General features: G+C 31.4%; 2 protein-coding genes across 3 annotated transcripts; both read left to right on the top strand.

Annotated features, from left to right (window-relative positions):
- Nucleotides 1-242: 242 nt before the first annotated feature.
- On the top strand, nucleotides 243-4,532 carry LOC132614993 (putrescine N-methyltransferase 1-like). Its single transcript, XM_060329571.1, has 9 exons — nucleotides 243-441; nucleotides 842-918; nucleotides 1,174-1,296; nucleotides 1,441-1,545; nucleotides 2,199-2,271; nucleotides 2,357-2,428; nucleotides 2,820-3,015; nucleotides 3,883-4,012; nucleotides 4,113-4,532. The coding sequence occupies exons 1-9, from the start codon at nucleotides 258-260 to the stop codon at nucleotides 4,167-4,169; spliced, it is 1,017 nt and encodes a 338-aa protein (XP_060185554.1). The 5' UTR covers nucleotides 243-257; the 3' UTR covers nucleotides 4,170-4,532.
- Nucleotides 4,533-18,412: 13,880 nt separating this feature from the next.
- On the top strand, nucleotides 18,413-19,832 carry LOC132614880 (uncharacterized). Of its 2 annotated transcripts, none has more exons than XR_009572518.1 (3): nucleotides 18,413-18,737; nucleotides 19,010-19,068; nucleotides 19,467-19,832. XR_009572518.1 is itself a non-coding variant. In XM_060329463.1 (3 exons), the coding sequence occupies exons 1-3, from the start codon at nucleotides 18,506-18,508 to the stop codon at nucleotides 19,516-19,518; spliced, it is 324 nt and encodes a 107-aa protein (XP_060185446.1). In that variant the 5' UTR covers nucleotides 18,413-18,505; the 3' UTR covers nucleotides 19,519-19,832. The 2 variants fall into 2 exon arrangements, 1 of the variants encoding a protein (XP_060185446.1); XM_060329463.1 differs by having other exon boundaries at nucleotides 19,029-19,068.
- The last annotated feature ends 645 nt before the right edge of the window (nucleotides 19,833-20,477 follow it).

Genomic DNA, 20,477 nt, shown 5'->3' with positions numbered 1-20,477 from the left:
TAATCAATTTGGTGTAAATTATGATTACGCCTTGCATAGCTAAAAAGTATATTTAAATCCAAAATGCCAGGACACGACAATATTCACGTTGTAGTGAGTAAACAGTGCAAAGCAACAACACCAAAAAAAAGTAAGTACATACGACTATAAATATGCATGCACTCCTAAGGAAACAGACAGGCCAAAAGTAAAGAAGCATTTTGAGTGCTAAATTTAATTTCTTCAAATAATTGTTTTTCTCTTATTTAGTTTGAATAATGGAGGTCATGAGCAACCACAACATTAATGGGAGCACCACCAATATTGTACTGAAAAATGGCAGCATTTGCAATGGCAATGTCAATGGAAACTCCCACTCCCATGAGAACGAAAATAAGCTTGTAGAGTGCACTAACTCTATCAAGCCTGGTTGGTTTTCTGAGTTTAGTGCACTTTGGCCAGGTTAGTCTTAAAATACATGTATATAGATTGGAACTTATCTTCTAGACACCGATATTATGAAAGTTTTGTTTTTCACACTATCAATGTAATTTAATCTGTAATAATACATAAATAATATGATATTAAATATTTTTGCACTATCAATATACATACCTGAACTCTATATACATTGAACAATGGTACTTTGTCTTGGTAATTCCTTCACTATTTATTGGTCTTTTCCTTTTTTTCTTTATTTATGATTGTTACCCCAAAGAATCATCTATGGAAAAATACCATTCGTTCGAATATTACTCTTTGTTACTAGACAACATATAGTTTATTTTTCATGAAAGGTCGGTTTGAATATAAAATGGGTAGATTTCGTTCTTAACCATTGGTATTATTAAATTATTTGCAGGTGAAGCATTTTCACTTAAAATTGAAAAGTTACTATTTCAAGGGAAGTCTGACTATCAAGACGTCATGCTTTTTGAGGTAAAGCATATACTCTCTGCGGTACTATTTACTTGTCATTTTGCTAACAATAATTTTGTTGTATTAAAAAACAAAAATGTAATTATTTCTTTTTGTTAATCTTGCGATAGGTTTTATAGAGAAGTAAAAAGATTAATAGATCAAAGAATAAACAAAGATAATTTGGTCAAATTAGTCTTACTAATAAATAGGATTGGAGATAGTAGTATAACAAAAATTTGTGAATTGATTTATAATGCTCATATATATCGACAGTCAGCAACATATGGGAAGGTGCTAACTTTGGATGGGGCAATTCAACACACAGAAAATGGTGGATTTCCATACACTGAGATGATTGTTCATCTCCCCCTTGGTTCCATTCCATGCCCAAAGAAGGTTAAATTACTAAGTGTCCTTTAACAACTTTTTCTATTTCTTCATATATAGTACTGCCTAAAAAGAAATAAAATGATTTTTTAGAAGAATGAACAATATATTTACATAAAGTATCTTAATTATTTGTGTTTTCGTGTATTTCAGGTTTTAATCATCGGTGGAGGGATTGGTTTCACATTGTTTGAGGTCTCTCGTTACCCAACTATCGAAAAAATAGACATAGTTGAGATCGATGACGTGGTTGTGGATGTAAGTCGATCAGATGGAGTTTTACCTTTTTATCATGGTCACTTTTTCTTTTCAAGTCTGAACTATACACGTTTGATAGTGTACATATTTTTCTCTACATTATCAATACACAGTAATTAAGTTGTAATAACACATTAGTTATTCTTTCTGTTTCAATTTACCTAAAATATAGTTTGATCCAGTATGATATTTAAGAAAGATTTTTTTTTTTTTTTTGTTTTGAAACATGTGGTCTTAATTAAGCATGTCATATCACCTATATGATATAAACCTTTTAAAACACGTGATTCGAGACATTCCATAGCATTTTCATAAAGGATAAACTGAGAAGTCTTAAATTATTTTTAAATATAAAAATATTTCATTCTTTTTGTAACAAAATAATAAGAAAATCTTATCACATAAAATAAAACAAAGGAAGTTCTATTTTTACTAGGTTACCATTTAATGATCATCTTTAACCAAAACAAAGTAAAAGAAATTAATGATCATAAAAATATTCATCAGTAGCTACTTTATGTAGAATGCTTTTTATGTAATCAGTGAATAAAACTTAAAACTCCTTAATTGTATGTGTAGATTTTGATGCTTTCACCATTTATCAAGTACTAATTTATTAAAACGAATAACTTTCTTATTTTCCTCTTCGATAGGTGTCTAGAAAGTTTTTTCCATACCTAGCAGCAGGATTTGATGATCCCAGAGTGACCCTTGTTATGGGAGATGGTAATTTATTTAATTGTATTTTATTTTCCTCTTCCTTTTTGGAAAATCCTTTATCTCTGAAATGATTTGCTCTTCCTCTCGTTAGGAGCTGCATTCGTGAAAGCTGCTCAACCTGGATACTATGATGCCATTATTGTGGACTCTTCTGATCCTATTGGTAATTTATTTTAGAGAAATTTATATAAATAGTCATCCACCAAAATAATAGTTAGTGAATGTATATTTTTAGTTATATTAACATAGAATATACAATTTTAGTACAAAATATTGTATATTTTTTGTATATGTTACCAGCGAATGTAATTATTTTTGGCCGACCGGCCAAATGGGTAACTTGCCCTTTATTTTACAACATTAACTACCATTTATTCATAGAGAAAAATATCATTTTTGGTTGATGTTTGGATAGTAATTTATGTGCAATATAGCAGATTAATTATTCCATTTCTTGTTATTAAGAATGACGTACATGTAATTCAATATCAACTTAAGAGTTCGTATATCATTGATACATAAACTTAAACTCTGATGTATATATTAATTTACAGGTCCAGCAAAAGACTTGTTTGAAAGGCCATTTTTCGAGGCAGTAGCCAAAGCCCTAAGGCCAGGAGGAGTAGTGTGTACACAAGCAGAAAGTATATGGCTTCACATGCATATTATTAAGCAAATACTTGCAAATTGTCGCCAAGTGTTTAAGGGTTCTGTTAATTATGCATGGACTACAGTTCCTACTTACCCTACGTACGTAATTCTCTTTCTCTTTCACCTAATTGTTTTCTTTATAATATCTATTATTGGAAAAAACAAGAAAAGTCAGAAATATTTTATGGTCCTGTTGGCCGTTAGTATTGTTACTATTGTTAGCTTGTTTTGGTTAAATTTTCAGAATTTGTTTATTTCAAAAAGTGTTTTTTTTTTTTTGTAAGAAATGATTTTGAAAAAATATCTTTTTTGACGAGTAACATTTTGTGTTTAGCCAATCAATTTAAAAACTCTTTTGGTAATATTAGGAGCATCAATTTGTGTTTGATCAGGTTCCGAAAGTGCTTATGGAAAAAACAATTTAGCTTCTTAAAAGTAGCTTCTACCACTTACTCTGCTCTTATCTTTTTTCGAAATGCTTGGCCAAACACTTCAAAATAGAAAAAATAACCACTTTTTTTTTTTTTTTTTTTTAAAAAGAAGCATTTTTTATATCATTAAAAGTATTTATCGTCCTATATTAAAAAAAAAAAAGCAATACTTCGGACCCACAATTAATTTAATCCTTTCAAAGATTGTGAATGCTCATAGTTTCCTGGACATAAAAGAAGCACATCGAGATCCTAGAAGACATTCTCCTTCCCTGCTCATTTTAATAATTCTAATATTGTATTACCATAAAATTAGCTAGAATATTTACCTCTATGAGTATTTAATTAGGTACGTCAGGGATCAGAAAAGGAAAAATAAAAAAGCAAAATAGAGAGAATTAAACACACACTTCGCTGGACCATAAAAAGTCTTGGTAGATTGAGAGAGCTTCATTTTTTATTTTCAGAATTTTTTTTTCACTGCTGTTTATATATACATATGGTGCTACAATTAATCAATCCATTTGATTTTCAGTGGTGTAATTGGTTACATGCTTTGCTCTACGGAGGGACCAGAAGTTAATTTCAAGAATCCAGTGAACTCTATTGACAAAGATACCAGCCATGTCAAATCTAACGGACCATTGAAGTTCTACAACTCCGATGTAGTTACACATTTCACCCCCCTAATTTTTTCTATTTTTATTTTTGTGTCTCTTCTTTTTGTTAATTTGTCAATTAACCCTTTGCTTCTTCTTCTTTCAGATTCATAAGGCAGCTTTTATTTTGCCATCTTTTGCGAGAGATTTGATTGAGTCTTGATCAAACAAGTGATGCTGATTTTATGCTATATTGTACCAAGATTGGTTGTGTACGGGGGAAACTGTTGAGATGTTTGTAACATAATTTGTATGTTTGGTAGTTATGTAGACGATGAAATAAAGAAGTTTATGTCTATGTAATTTACTTAAAATTTATAATCAAATAAAACTGAGGAATAATCATCTGCCAGAAGTGTTAACACTGTACAAGAACTATTGTTGCTTATAATTACTGCTTATGAGTTCGTGGTTATATAAAATCATATAATATCTTGCATTAGAGTGTTGCAGATCTCGTGACTTTGATTCTTTTTCCCTGTAGAACTTGTTTAATTTGGATGATTGTTATATATCGTTTCACAAACGTAATCGTGTTGTATTATATTGTATTGTTTTAATGAATATGGTATTTGGATAGATCGTATCGTTTCCCGTTGTTACATAATGCCACACATCAGTAATTTGAAGAATAAACTTACAATATTATAAATAAAACTTGGGTACGGGTAAAATTATTATTAAAACAAAAAAATTAGGATAAAGAATAAGTAAGATGATTAAATAATACGAAATGGCAAAATGATGAAAAATATAGAAAGTAACAACGTGATCTCACCAAATTGGTTGCTATATATAATGGGACTTTTCGTTGTTATATAAGGATGAATTTAACGATATGAAACAATATAATTTAAGTATCAATGAAACCAAATATTATATTTAAAGTAACAACACGATGCAATAAATAGTAATATGTAAGAAGCATCCAAGCAAGCTGTAATGAAAAGGAAGCATGATGTTGCGATGCTACAGTCTCAACAATAGTTCACAGCTTAAAATGAAGTTGTAATGATTGAAAAACTACATGTCTAGAAGACAATCAGTTTAAGAAAGTTTAAAGGAAGATGTTGAGGAATCAGAAGTCCAAACAGAACTCCTAAGGAACTAGTGAACCAGTCACAACAGGAGAGGAACTGGTCGTTAGAAAAAAGACTAGAGACTGCTGAGAGAAGTTGTTTCATGCCAACTCGCACTACTAAAAAACCGGAAAAAACCGACGACGAAAACCGACGGGCCGCGTCGGTTTTTTTAATGAAACCGTCGGGAAACCGACCCTTTACGCACTACAACACAGTGTATTTATAGCTACGAAATGTAAGCTATGAATTAAAAATTCGTAGCTATTACCTAGTAATAGCCACAAAAAATTGAATTTCGTAGCTATCTAAGAATTCGTAAAATTTCTTAGCCACGAAAATAAATTGACAAAGCTAATTCCTTATTTTTGCTATAATTGCTAACTATCGTGGCAATAACTACCTAAATAGCTACAACTTTATTGCTACGACAAACTTTTATAGCTGGTCATAAGTTTTTGCCACACAATAAAGTTACTGTAGCAATAGTAACCATTTAGCCACAATAAATTATTTGAAACAAGATATCGTAGCCAAATAAATATTTTTCCTACAAATTCTAAAACATTGTGGCAATAATTAAATGATACAACCACAAATTTTTTGTTATAGTAAAATGTCGTAGCTAATTATAATTTTTTGTCACGAGTTGAAATTTACTGTAGTAATAATAATATTTTAGCCACAATAAATTATTTGTAACAAACTATTGTAGCTAAATAAATATATCTGCTTCAAGTTATAAAAATATTGTGGCAATAGTTAAATGATATAGCCACAAAATTTTCGCTATAATAAAATTTCATAGTTAATCATTATGTTTTGCCACGAGTTAAAACTTACTGTAGTAATAGTAAACTTTTAGAAACGATAAATTATTTGAGACAAAACATTATAGCTAAATAAATACTTATTTTTTGTTCAAGTTATAAAAAGTTACGGCTATAGTTAAATGATATAGCCACAAACTTTTTGTTCTAATAAAACTTCGTAGCTAAAATTATTAATTTTTACCACAACTTGAAACGTATCGTAGCAATAGTAACATTTTAGTCACAAAAAAATTATTTAAAATAAAATATTTTAGCTTAATAAATATTTTTGCTTCAAGTACTAAAAAGTCGTAGTAATGCCTTGCTTAATACCTAGAATAATCAGTTCGAGGTTTTGATTTGATGTCTTCAAAAATATCATCAGCTAAGGTAACATCAGTGTTGAAAATAATAAGTAAAAGCCTTATCTAATTAATATGTGAATAACCAAATATATAGAATTTAAACAACTATAATATTGTATCAATTGCGTTGTATAACATATTGTATTTGTTTAATTTAGACAATAAAATGTGTTATATTGTCTTAAATAATTTATTGGGTATCATAAATAAAATTATATATGTCATATCCCATTTTGAACGGGTTAAAGTAGAGTACAACATATTGGTGATTCCTATTTTGTTTTGTTTAAGGAGTCGCCACCTAATTATTTACGGTGAATTAGGACACCTAAAGTTTATTAAAGTGATTATCTAAAGTTAGCTCTGTTTAAGGTCTGCGAAACTTAAGATTCTAGGTAAGGGTTCAATTAGTCTAAAGGGAAGGTATTAGGCACCCTTTAAGACCCATTAACAATGGTTAACCGACCAGACTTATGATTAGTTAGGCTAAGTGTAAATATAGTATTATAGAAAAGAAAGTATCTTTGTAAATGTGGCTAAAGTTATAGATAGACCTGTAAGAATGCTATTTAAAATAGGACTTGTAAAACAATAATAATTTGTATAAAAGAAGATGCTAAATGTTAAATGAGACTTAAAGATATTACGTAAGATGAAGTGTTAGTCAAAACAATACAAGTTAAAATGCAATAAATAAAATAAGAGGTGTAAAATGTAATGAAACGGGCTGCTAGCTCGAGCAAAACCTCAGCTACTGTTTACTCCTAATTCCGGGCTGAAATTAGAGTTGCCATAACTCCAATATTCTCCCATGTGCGTTCATGCAAAAGAAAGGAGAAAAAGGAATTAGAAGCAGTCTTAATAAAAGAAATATAGCAAGTAAGAAATGCAATATATACAGTTAGTTAATTCCAAAAGAATAGGATAACAGTAACCAAGGACAACGAGTAGTGATAGAAACTAACAACATTTAATCAAACAAGACAACATGAAACATTTTTAACGAAAGATAGGACTGAGAACACATCAATCAACCCATTCAAAAGCAGTAGGAATCTGCCCTCAAAGGCAGCAACGAAGTACCCTTATAGTGTAGCAATACTGCCTTAGAAAAGTAAACATGGTGGGCCAATAACATAGCCAAACATTCCATCTGTCATACCCCATTTTAACCGGGTTGATTTAGGAGTACAACATATTGGGGATTCCTGTTTATTTGTTTTTAGGAGTCGCCACCTAATTAATTTTACGGTGAATTAGGACACCCAGATGTTTAACTAAGGTAAAGTTAAAACTAAACCTCTGTTAATAGTCTGCTTAACCAATGTGATTCTAGGTAAGGGCTCTATATTATCCTAAAGGGAAGGGGTTAGGCATCCTTTAGAATCCGTTAACTTACGGTTATCCGACCAAACTTAGGTTAATTAATTAAGATTAACTATAAGGCTTAAATCTTAAGAAAATGGGTTGTAAATATTATTGAGGTTTAAAGGAAAACATAATGATGTTATTTAAACTGACTTGAAGAAATGCATAGCAGTCCACTTGAAAATAAAACTTATAAATGTTTTTAAGCCTAAAATAATAATTTTTATTGTAAAAATGAGACTGGCAAAATATAATGATTTGTATATAAATAGAAGCTTTTTAGAGAAAACGTAGCCAATATGACATTATATCAGTATAATAATGTAAGAATGCAAAGATGATGAATTTCTTTCTCTTTTTACTGATTTATTTAATTATACTCGGCTAAAATAGACGTGATTGATTCAAACTTGAAGAGTTATTTATAAAATAATACTTGAGTTTATATTTGCATATTAATGGCGTTTTAAAATGTTTAGATAATAAAATATGATTCTCTTCATTTAAAATATATATAATCATTCTATTTTGCAAATCGATTTTCAAATAAAATAAATATTAGACCTTGTAAATGATTTTAACATGAAAAGAAAGGAGTGAAATTTATGAAATTAATTGTTAGCTCCTCTTAAACTAACTACCCATGATTAAAACTAAGCCTACTAATTCATTAAGATTTATCTAAACCTAGAAAAAAAAAAAACAAAGAGTTAATTGCATAATACGAATTAAATTCACAAAAACATAGAAGTAGCTAATTTAAATGGGCTCAGCCCATTTTTTAAAAGATCTGCTCCAATCTGTTTGCTGCTGTTGGCCTTAGCCCAGAATTTTATTTCTTTTATTTTTGCTGCAGACCGACTGGACGCGGACAAGATTTCGTTGGGCTTTTAGCTCAACACTGGATGTGGAGGAAGAACGAGCCCTCTCAGATTCGTATATGACATTCATGCATAAAAATGGAAGAAAGGATTAGTATACGATCAATGAATAATGTTAAACGTACGAAATATAAACTCAAAAATAAATCAGCAGATTGTGTATATACTATGTATGTTTAAGTATACCTCATGTACACACATTCATAGCTGTTTTAAATATAGGTATACCAATAATATATGCAAATATACATAATCAACTGAAATATACTTGCAACGACGCACATAATTTAAACAACACCAAATGACAATATAGACTATGCGTTTCACCGAAGTATGGTAATCTGTTTCTTCTAAGAAGGCAGCAAAGTTATGATAGCAAATATTACATCAAGTGTAGCATATATACTCATTTAAACACCAATTTAAGTAGCCAACAGGGCTGCAGCTCGATCACAAGAATGTGAGAGTCAGCTCATAGCATCAATATACTTCAAACATGCAGGCAGCCATAAATAGTGCTTTGAACCTTAGACACCATCAGTTATCTCAGAGATAGACTCATTAAGTATAGAGCCTGTTGGTTTAAACCAACAACTAATCCATTAAGGATACTTCAAGAGTGATCAACATGCTTGACTGCAAACAAAATCAACAGAATGGCAGACAAGGAAGCACCAAGTTTATCCCAAAAATGTGACAGCCACAGAGGAGTCTTAAAAGCCAAAATGCTACAGTTCAGAAGACACCCCAGCTACAGGCAAAACAAGTTCTAGACACCTAACATGCGTAATACATTTAGAGAAATATGTATATGGAAAATAGGCTGCAGATTTTCACATGGCTCATTTAGTCACTAACCGAACCTTTAGCAAGGAACAGAATGACCATAGCAGAATTTTAAAGAAAAGAAGTCAACTAAACCAAATCATGCTCGAGTTTATCAACATGTCATATGTCATCTATAAATAAATAAGAAAGGACCAACCCTGCCCTAAACTGATCAACCCAGAACTTTAGCAGAAACCAAACCTCAACAAAGAATGAAAACCCTCAACAACCAAATCAGCCATCATTTATTTTTTCTTAAGATAAGTCAAGAAAAGGAGCCTGAAAAGAAACACTGTTGAACTCAAAGAAAGCTGAGTTAGCCAGTAACAAAACATTCACCAGCAATCCCTTTAAAACTCAATCAAGTTGAAACCTAGTTTTTACTTGACTATCCCTTTAACATTTTTAGAATAAGAGCAATCATTTGGCTTATTAAACAGCAGGAAATAGACTAATTGTGGTGTAAAACTTAACACATAGAAGACTCAATTGCACGAATAAGTTTTGATTTCTTAGGGTACAACCCCCCCAAACCTTGTTAGTGGATTTAAGCATAACTAATCAAACTTTCTGTCATATGATCACATAGCTCATGAGTTAACTTGTCAAAACAAAAGACTAACAGAGAGTGGGCTGGGCTCTTTGAACATAACTCGCAATGATCATTTCCACACTTAGCCAATTACAAGATTTATGGTCACAACCAGCAACCAAAAGCTTTTTACAGTATCATTATGGACTAAATTAAAAGGTGAGGAGTGTTATGGTTCTACACAGATCTTGGAAAGATGCTGAGAAACCGACAAAAGGACATAACAAGTTAATGCTACTTCTCCCTTTAACTAGCAAAAATGGAACAATAGCAGATTCTTACTAAGAGTTCCTATGAGTACCTTTGATTCATTGAACATCTTTTCCAATTAACATGGTACCAAATAAACAAGCTTTAGACTTATTGGCAGAATGAATAGAGGCTTCACACTTGGTTATAGAAAGATTGCCACAATTAGGGAATAATGGACCTCATCCGGTCTTAAACTAAAGTGATTAACATATATGTTTTGAACCTACTTTTTCTCTAAACCAAACAGAACCTATTTGAAATTATAGTATGTTAATTCACATCATGATATACTGATAGTGATAACAATATAATGAAATGATCATGCTTATAGATACTTAAGGCATAAAGAAAGAAGGAAACAACATTATTTTAACCTTACACACAGTTTTCTTTAATCTGCTGATACATTTTTGAACTTAGTAGAAAGAGAAAAAATGCAAATGTTCAGCAGTTAACACGAAAATACTACCCATGCTTTCATACGTAACTGAAGACAACTAGACATCCATTTCACAATAAGGATCAAATTCTGATCAAATGACAAGCATAAGAACCAAAACAAACACTAATAAAACGGGGAATTATTGAACTGGAAATTAAACTCTGAATAAAACATGAACCGCTAAATATCCTAACTATTAAACCAAAACTAAACTTAACTAAATACAAACGCACCTAAGACTACCATGCTGCTAAACTGAAAATAAACCAGCTACGACAACTATCACGTACGGACACACACACACTTGTCAAATACCATACTGAAGCTAAACCCAAACTAAAAAGGGAAGTTATTCACCTCTTCTGAGTGCAGCGAAGTGAGGCGCGGAGTCTCGATTTCCACTCGAACACCACAAATCTACTTCGAAATACCGCGAATCCCGAATTTGTATACCCTCAAATCCAAACGGATGACAAGGGCAAAAACATAACAAAAGAAAACGATTTAGATTTTGACTTGATATCAAACAACGCTGCTAAAAGAACTGATGTTTTCTAAGAGGGATTTCTGCTACTGAAAAACTTGTTTTCTCAGAGAATAAACGGATCTTTTCTGTTCTCCCCCAAAACCTTTTTCTTTTTTCTCCTTTCTACTGGAAAGCTTGTATTTATAGGGTGAATTAGGGTTTTCTTCGACGAAAAAAGAGGATCGGGGGATAAAATGAAATGGGGGTGACAGTGGCATGGGGAACAAGGCATGGTGGAGTGAAGGCGGAAAAGGGGAGTGGGGGTGTCAGAGGCGTGGGGGTAGACAGGGGAAATGGGAGAGACAGTGGCGTGGGGGGAGCGACAAGGTGAAGTGGGGCGGCAGAGGTATAGTGGAGGCGTGGGAGAGAAGGAGCGAAGGAGAGAAAAGAAGAGAGAGGATGGGGGATGCGGCGGAAAGAGAAAGAAAGATGAAGGGGATAAGGGAACCCTAATGGTTCATTTTGTGCATGACTCGGGTCGGGTCAAGGAGTTAATGGACTGGATATTGGGCTAAAATAGTGGATTGGTTGGGTAATTATTTGGGCTGAGTTTGTTTTTTAAAATGCTAGGCTGGGCAAAATTAAAATAATGGGCTGGTCCAAAAATGTTGGTTAATTATTTGGGCTGGGGTGAATTAAGTTGGGCTGGTAAATAAAAATGATGCCAGGAAAATTAAAATGTGGACTGGTTTTGTGCATTGGTCTGAAAATAGTATGAGTTGATTGGGCTACTACATTTAAATAAAAGACCTATTTAAATAACTTGTGTTAAAATATTACTTCATATAAAAAATGCAATTATTAGTGCTCAGATAAAAATGGCGTTGTAATAGCCGTGCAATAATATTTCGAAAATCCACAGTAAATAAACACTATTATCTAATTATGCAAAGATAAATGCGATGCGCGTGCGTAATCTGGCAAAAAATGCCGAAATGATAGAATTGTGAATTATAATAATAATGATGATAATAATAATAATAATAATAATAATAATAATAATAATAATAATAATAATAATAATAATGATGATGATGATGGCTAGTAACTGTAATAGAATAATGAAACGCCGGTATTGATAAGAGACTAGTAATTTTATTATTATTTTTCCAAAAATATTAGAAGCGAAAACAGGTATTTCGAAGGAGAGGCGGGACACAATTGGGTGTCAACACCATCAAAAATCAACCACCGAGTGCAGCAAATAGCAATTTTTTGGCCCAAAAACGCAACAGCAATTTGGTTAGAAATGCAACGGTAAATCAGTCCCAAAATGAGATGAAAATGGCCTAAAATGAAGCAACAAATGGCTCCAAATTGCAGCAGAAACTCAGCGGCACTGAACCACCAAAATGCGGCAGTTAATAAATCCCAAAAGCAGTGCAAATGGTCAAGAATATAGCAACTCATGGCAGCCAATATGATAACAAAATTGAAACAAACATAATAGCAATATCTTTTCCTCGAATTGCCTCAGAATTCAGCTCATTTCAACAATCAACATTGAGCAGTAACTTGCTCAAAAAATGTAGCAAGAGCAGTGCCCTAAATCAGTGGCTAATGACTCTAAATATGGCAACTTTTAGCCTCAAGCAAAACTCAGCAATAAGCACATCAAACAAGCAGCATGTCTTCATCAGATATGCGATATCATTTGAGGTTTGAAACTCCCCAAGTCATGCAAAGAAGAGGAAGGGTGAAGAATAAGCATCTAGGAGTCAACATAACAGCTCACCAAAAAAAAAAACACCATAATTCAAATGTAGTGTCTGTTTCTATTTTCTCTTAATGTAGCAGCAGAATATGCTAAATGCCTAGCTAGCATCAAGGTGTGACTGATATATATTCCTCTCAAAGTTCAACAACCATATCATACCAGGTGCAGCATCACATTTTCATAAAAGAGACAGGTAGCAGCCAAAAAATTAACAAAGAAGAACAACAACATAGGAGATTATTACGATCATAATCATAGTTCCAAACAACATAACAACCCAGCGGATAGGTAGCACAGCAGTAGCAGTCGACTCGAAAACATAGCACTATGGTAGTACACAGGGCGATAGAAACAACATACACACACAAAAAAAAAAAGACAAGAATGGCTTAAAGGAGTAAGGTGAGCCCAACACAAGGATGACCAATTCAAGCATGATTTTAAGAAATAACTCATGATGACGAACAAGCTGCTAAGGCTTAAAAATATACATGGAATAAAAATAATAATTATGAAGTTCACACTTTATCGGAAAAGAAACTTAAGGCCACAACATAACTAGGGATGAAGGTGAAATGTACTCACTGATTTTAAAAGCAACAGAGGAATAACTTTAGGCTAACTGTTCATCTAATCACTTAGGAAGCTTAATCTCCGTTATTCCCCAATGTTTAAGGCTCGTTTTAATGAGGAACACACACTTATTTATGGAATTACTGAGTTATTCTCGAGAACAAACACACAAGAAGGATACTGCTCGGTTAACATGCTTTACTTCCTTTTGATCTAACCTGATGATCACACACAAAGCGAACCTAACTTCCTATGAAACAGCCCCCAAACACACGTTTAACCACACTAGAAACATGTACCTTTTGCAAGATTCGTAAAAATTCTTATTGTGAAAGAACAAAGAAAACTCAAGCCACAAACTTATTACATTCTTTACTGCAACAGTAACACGAAGAATAACTGCCTAACTGTTATGCAAAGCAGCCTCAACTTAGCCAACTGAAACACTAACAAATAAGATAGCTTGCCTGATTACTTAAACATGAAAATCTAATTTTAACATAAGGAAATACCAAAATCTAAAAGGGATGGATGTTACTCTTCAACTCTAACATAATAGAGGTTTGACACTTAAGATCCAAACATATTTATACTCATGAAACAAGTACTGGAAGTAAACATGGACTAAATCGCATTAAAGCTACACCATAGACTTAAACTAGAACAGTGCATGCTACAAGTAAGGATCAGCAAGTTTGATGTTTCAAACAGCTTTAATCATATATGGCAGGACATTCAAACTAGACTACAATTGCCTGACTTAAAACAAGGAAAGTATTTAGCACACAAGACTCAGAATAGGCAATATAGGAAAAACAGAGGCAAGTTTGCAGAGGTTAACAATTAAGATTGGACAGGGTGACTCAACAATCATCTGTGATTCAGAATTAAACAGACTTGCACTGATGTTGTTCCATGTCCATCCAAGCAAACATTCATGACTTGGGCCTTTACTACTGATGTGAGATCCTATTATTGGCTAATCACATTTAATCTGAACAACAACAGTAATGCAAGCTCAAAATCAGACCAGAAGTTCATATGGCATCAGTCATATCTAGATGGGAGAAACAATAAGGACAAAAGAGATTAACAGCATATCATGAAGCTTATTCTCAGTACTGACCATATCCAGACTTAAAGCAGATAACTTATATCAGTGTAGGCTAGCAGAAATTGCAAAGTTCTGGTTCAATACTAATCATGTTCAACTTATGACAGTCGATTATGACAATACGAACTAGTGTGAACTTCAAACCAACCCTTTAACATTGATCAAATTCCATTTTAACAAACAGTCATGGCGATGTAAACTGGAGGAAATTACAACCAAACAGACAAGCCACTATCATCTGGCATTAATCAAATTCGACTATGCAACAATGACATGGTAGACTAACCTAAGTCTCAAACTAGCCATTCAACGATAATCCTATCATTTTAGACAAACAACCACGACCTTGTAGACCCACATAAATCTTAAACTGATCAACCAGCATGAATCATATCAATTTAAACAAGCAGCTACAACATTGTCGACTAACAGAGATTTCAATTAACCAACATCAATTACAATAAACCAACTAACAACATCTTGGTATGGTTAATAAGGAATTAAAACATGCATAACACTACCTGATTATCAGCAAAAAAAAAAAAAAACTCTTCAATTACACTAACACAGTAAACTGCCTAAATTAACGAAATTACTACTAAATCAAATCACACAAAAACTCATAAACAAACTAAACTACTAGAATGAAAATAAACTAAGATGAAGAAGAAATTTACCTTTTTGCGGTACAGTGAACGGGGACACAGAGTCGCGGATCTACCCTCTTATGCCCGAACAAAATTCGAATCGGATCGAAACAGACCAAAATGATTTATGTAGAGAAAAATGTTCAAGAATAAAATGGTGATTGATCGGAAGTGTATGAAATTTGGAAGGTAAGCTCTGGAAAACACTGAGTAATTGTTGTCTGAAAAAAAATGCTTAGTCTTTGTTATCCCTCACGGCTAAAGTTCACCGGAAAGAAAATCAAGTTTGGAAGATGGTTTGTGTCCCTCAAAAAACTAAATCATCCCTGATCTCCTCCCAATTCGGAATATTTATAGGATTGTGATTAGAGTTTGAGAGAAGAGAAAGTGGAGCGTGGGAGCGAGAGGAGCGGGGGACAGAGGGAAGTGGAAGAGATAGGCGTGGGGGACAAGGGGAAGTGGAGAGGAGCGTAAGGAGAGAGGGTAAGGTGCGGTGGTGATGATGAAAAGGGAAGAGGAGCGGAAGAGAGAGAGAGAGAGAGAGTGAGGCGGCTGAGGAAAAGGGAAAAAAGAAAGAGAAAGAAAGATAGGGATTAGGAAAAGAATAAGGAGATTGGGCTGGACCGGGTCGGGTGAGGTGTTGGGCTGGTCCGTGTAGGGGAATTATTTGGCCTGGTCGGGTAGGAATGGGTAATGGGCTAGTTTGATTAATTAAAGTGTGGGCTGGGTGAAATCCGAATTTGGCCCTTTTCTTCCCTTAATTTAGTTATTTTTTGGGCTTCTAATTTAATAACTAGTACCATATATACTATGTGAAGACAATTAATATGTAGAAAAAAAATAAGGATTTAACAAAGTGTTGTCTTATAATTAATTTAACGAGTCCAAACCCGAAAATGAAACGATAACGAACCATTTAAAATTTGTGATAAAGTAATGCTCGTAATGTTGAAAATAAAAGTAGCGAAAATAAAGTATTTAGCTCGTCAATAAATTTAGAAGCCTGAGTAAATAAAATTAAATAAAGGAGGGACAAAATTGGGTGTCAACAATATACAGAGTCCAAAAACTAAAAACTTAATACGATTTGTATACCGTTCGGGGTCTTGTCTCTTTTTTTTTACTACATCTGGCATTATAATACCTAAACTATCAAGAATTATATTTTAAAATTTCAATAATATATATAATTGATATAGAAGTGCATAACAATTCTAACTATATATCATAATTCGTATTAAACGAAGATTCCTTGTAATTTTCATCTATAACTTTAATTAATATCTAATAAAATTTATTAAATTATGAATTTTCTTTTGGTACCTAAATTTCTTGTATTAATCACCAAATTAATATTCACCAAATTATTAATATTTAAATATACTAAATTTGACTATGCTCTTGTATTTATTTATTGATCACTATTATATCCAATTTAAATAAATAAAAGTTATCAATTGAATGGTTTAATGCTATTTTAATAACTTGATAGTTATCCGGAATCTAATTAAGCACTAACAATTAATATAATTGACATAGGAACATATAACAAATTAACAAGATTATTTAAGACGAAAATAGTTTTAAAGCAAAATATACTTTAGTTATGAAATCTATCGCTGATTTGGCACTAATATTTAAAATGAAATCTCATTGTTAATAATATTATTTTAATAATTATTTATAGGCTATATTTTTCTAATTATGTAACATTTAAGAATAATGTTTTTCTTATATCTATTTACACTAACAATTAAAAATTTAATATGGTTGATATTTAAGTCCATTAACAAAAAGTGATTATATAATAATCCTTATTAAATAAGTATTATCTATTAGTTTTAATAATAATGAAAATAACAATGATTTATATCCAATTAATAATGTAAGTAACTAATTACATAGAATTTAAACAACTATATTAAATAAAAAGTCCTTTACTAATTTAATATGGAAAATAAAAAAAATGGTATACAACTAATTTAATAGTCTATTAATTATCATAAAATTCGTTGTTCATAAACTAACAATTGAGAACTTAACGTGATTTGTACAAGATCAGGTCGTACCTCCCTTGCGACTATTGAATTATCTTTGTAACACTTCAGTAATTCTGATACTATTAAATAAAATTAAGCATATGGTTGATATACAAATGGTTGTACATCAATACTAACTATTATATAATACGTTTTTATATTTAATAAAGTATTACTTGTAAGTTTCAATATAATAAATATGTGTGCGCGCGGCTGCGCACTACATTGTTCAATTGTATTAAATTCAATAATTGCATATACATTATTGATTTTATGACCGTATTGCAATATAAATAACTTAATGATTATTTATAAATCAGATGTAATTAAAATAAGAGAATATGAGTTATATATGACAAAACTAACAATATCATAATTCAATACAAAAAAAGTGTTAAATGTGAGAACTATCTACTAAATCAAAAAACTAAAAGTTTAATTTGATTCGTATACAGAATGGGGGTCTTGTCTCTTTCGTGTCTATATTTGGACATTTTATAATTCCCAAATTGTCAAGATTTATATTTTAAAATTTCAATAAGAATATGATTGATATAAGATTGCATAACAATACTAACTTAGCTAATAATAACGCGTATTAAACCAAGAATTACTTGTAATTTTCAAATACAATTCAAATAAATATCTAATACTAATATTTTGTTAATTTTGATGTTTAACTATATTAGATTTAAATAATTATGTTCTTGTATTTATTTATTGATCGCTAACTATATTAAATTAAATAAGCATATACATTATTGACTTTATGATCTTATTACAATATTAATAATTTAATAATTATCGTAAATCTAATTGAACATTAAAATTAATAATTTGATGTAATTAAAATAGGAGCATATGACTTATATCATAATTCAATATAAAAAAGTGTACATGTGAGTTTTAATTATAGCTTAAATAAAATATATTATCGATAAATTTAGCAGATTAATATTTAATGTTGATTATCTTAAGAATTTCTTAATACTATTTTGTACATTAGGTGACATGATACTTGACAAATATTTTTTTTTCATACAAATAATTTATTTGTGGTGTCCTATTTAATGTAGTTATATATTTATGATTCTTTTTATTTGTTAATAGGTAATAGTACTTAATTGTCATTGTTGTTACTTATATTTATTTACATTATAGTGTTTGCATATAATAAAGAAGTAAAAAAAAAGTAGAAGTTATATAGTACAAAACAAGTAATGAACGGAAATTGACTAGTCAAAAATGCCAAAACCTAGTCCTAATGCCTCCAGCCGCCACAGCCCTCCACATTTCCTTCCTCCTTTTGTCAATTCCACCAAACACAAATCTTTATTACTCCATATCAAAAGATTATAAGGGGTTCTTTGGTGTTATGCAATGGAGATGGCTAATTGATTTTTTTAATTACACAATGGAAAGGCAAAAATGTTGTATATATTTTAAGGGATGGTTCCTCTTGTATTACATCTACATCAACAAGATCTTCATAGCTGGTCTGTTATAAATTTCGAGTGCTTTTTTTGTTGTATTTGAATCTCATTCTGTTTCTTACGGATTTCACTCTTTGTCACTATATTTTTTGGTTACTTTTTTTCGTTCCTCTTTATTGTTTTTAAGGTACACTTCAACTTCCATTTGTAACTTATGTTGGACTCAGTAGAAGCATTTTTATTCCTCTTCTTAGTTAAAGAGAAAAAGTTTGAATCTTTATGTTCATTTGTTAGCTTTGGTATATTAATAATATTTTATTCATTTTTTATTGAAGCTTTTGATATGTGATTCAGGAGATGCTTTTGATGGAATTAATCTTGCTCTTTTTTTAAGGTTAGTGGTTATTGATTTTCCTACTTAATATTTGTAGTTTGTTGAGTTGAATGAACTCTCTTGCTATTTCTTAGGGATGTTGTTGCTTATGTTAATATTTTTATGTTTCACTTTATCCATCTATAAATCATTCATGAAACAATAATGTAGAAATATGCTTCTTTCTTAATTGAAGTTTTGTTAGAAGAAACTCTTAGTGTAAAAGAATGAAATGTATATGAAATAATTGGAGTTTTGATATCCTTTTTAAGATTACTTAGAGTTTCTTTATGAAAATATGTAAAGATTTTTCATGATAATTTAATCGATAAATTTCTCATAATATATGATCAACTGTTAGATATATTTATATAGCCATTCGTTATATTTCTGATGTTTTTGCTTTATCAAAATTAAAGGCAAATTTATGAAATTACTAGAGCAGCAATGACAAACTGGAGCGGATATTGATCAAATTAAGATGCAATTAGAGGTTGTGTAGGAGGAGAGAAATCAGAAGATCGTACAGGTTCGAGTCTCAAGCAAGATAATGCTATTGTAATCGGTGGCATAGATGAATTGTGTATTGTGAATGCTTGAAATTTAGATATGTAACAACGTGTAACTTGAGACCTATTTTGGAATCCAAATTTTTTGTTTCGTATAGAAGAATTATTCTGATTAACAATGCTTTGTGGCATACTCTTCAATATGTAGCGATGAAATTTTAGAATTCATAGCTAATTGTATATATAATTGCCAAAAACAAGGTTACACATTTCACTTCTCGTAGCAAACGAAGAAAACTTTTAGCTATAATTTTATATATTTTATAGCTAAAAGAATCCATTGTTAGTTATGTACAAAAATATTTGTAGCAAATAATTTAATTCATAGCTATAGATTTTTAAGCTCGTAGCTAAATGTAATTTTGTTGCCACGAGATTGAACTATAAAAATAGCCACCAAATTTGTATTTTTGTGGCAAATAAATTAAACTTTTTGCTACCAAAGAAAACGTTGTAGCTACAATATAAAGATTGCTACAAGTTTTATTTGTCGTGGCAAATGAATAAAATTATTTGCTATAAATATATTTTTCGTGGCAAGAACATTTTACCATCACAGCTACAACACAAAAGAATTCGTAGCAATAAGTATTAGTCCCTAGCCACGGATCATGTAAAGTCTGTAGCTAACTTTTAGCTACGCTACATATTGCTACGGATGCTACGGAAAGAAATATTGTAGCTAAAGTGTTTAGCCACGGAAATTTTCATATTTAGCTACAATGTATTTCGTAGCTATATATGCATTTTGTTGTTGTGACGGTCCGTCGGTTTACATAGCCTCGCTTTTTGGAAACCGACGAACCACATCGGTTTTTTCTGACGGACTGCGTCGGTTACGTGGTCCGTCGGGTTTTATCC

Source organism: Lycium barbarum, chromosome 1 (genome assembly GCF_019175385.1).
Source record: "Lycium barbarum isolate Lr01 chromosome 1, ASM1917538v2, whole genome shotgun sequence".
NCBI classification, from domain to species: Eukaryota; Viridiplantae; Streptophyta; class Magnoliopsida; order Solanales; family Solanaceae; genus Lycium; species Lycium barbarum.
The sequence above is the reverse complement of the archived record's forward strand: the minus strand, read 5'-3'. Positions and strand labels throughout refer to the sequence as shown.

Coding starts and splice junctions, on each gene's coding strand:
- LOC132614993 (XM_060329571.1), top strand. CDS start 258: ATGGAGGTCATGAGCAACCACAACATTAATGGGAGCACCACCAATATT. Junction 1,297..1,440: donor CCATTCCATGCCCAAAGAAG/GTTAAATTACTA, acceptor CGTGTATTTCAG/GTTTTAATCATCGGTGGAGG. Junction 4,013..4,112: donor TGAAGTTCTACAACTCCGAT/GTAGTTACACAT, acceptor TTCTTCTTTCAG/ATTCATAAGGCAGCTTTTAT.
- LOC132614880 (XM_060329463.1), top strand. CDS start 18,506: ATGCCTCCAGCCGCCACAGCCCTCCACATTTCCTTCCTCCTTTTGTCA. Junction 18,738..19,028: donor CAACAAGATCTTCATAGCTG/GTCTGTTATAAA, acceptor TATGTGATTCAG/GAGATGCTTTTGATGGAATT. Junction 19,069..19,466: donor AATCTTGCTCTTTTTTTAAG/GTTAGTGGTTAT, acceptor TCAAAATTAAAG/GCAAATTTATGAAATTACTA.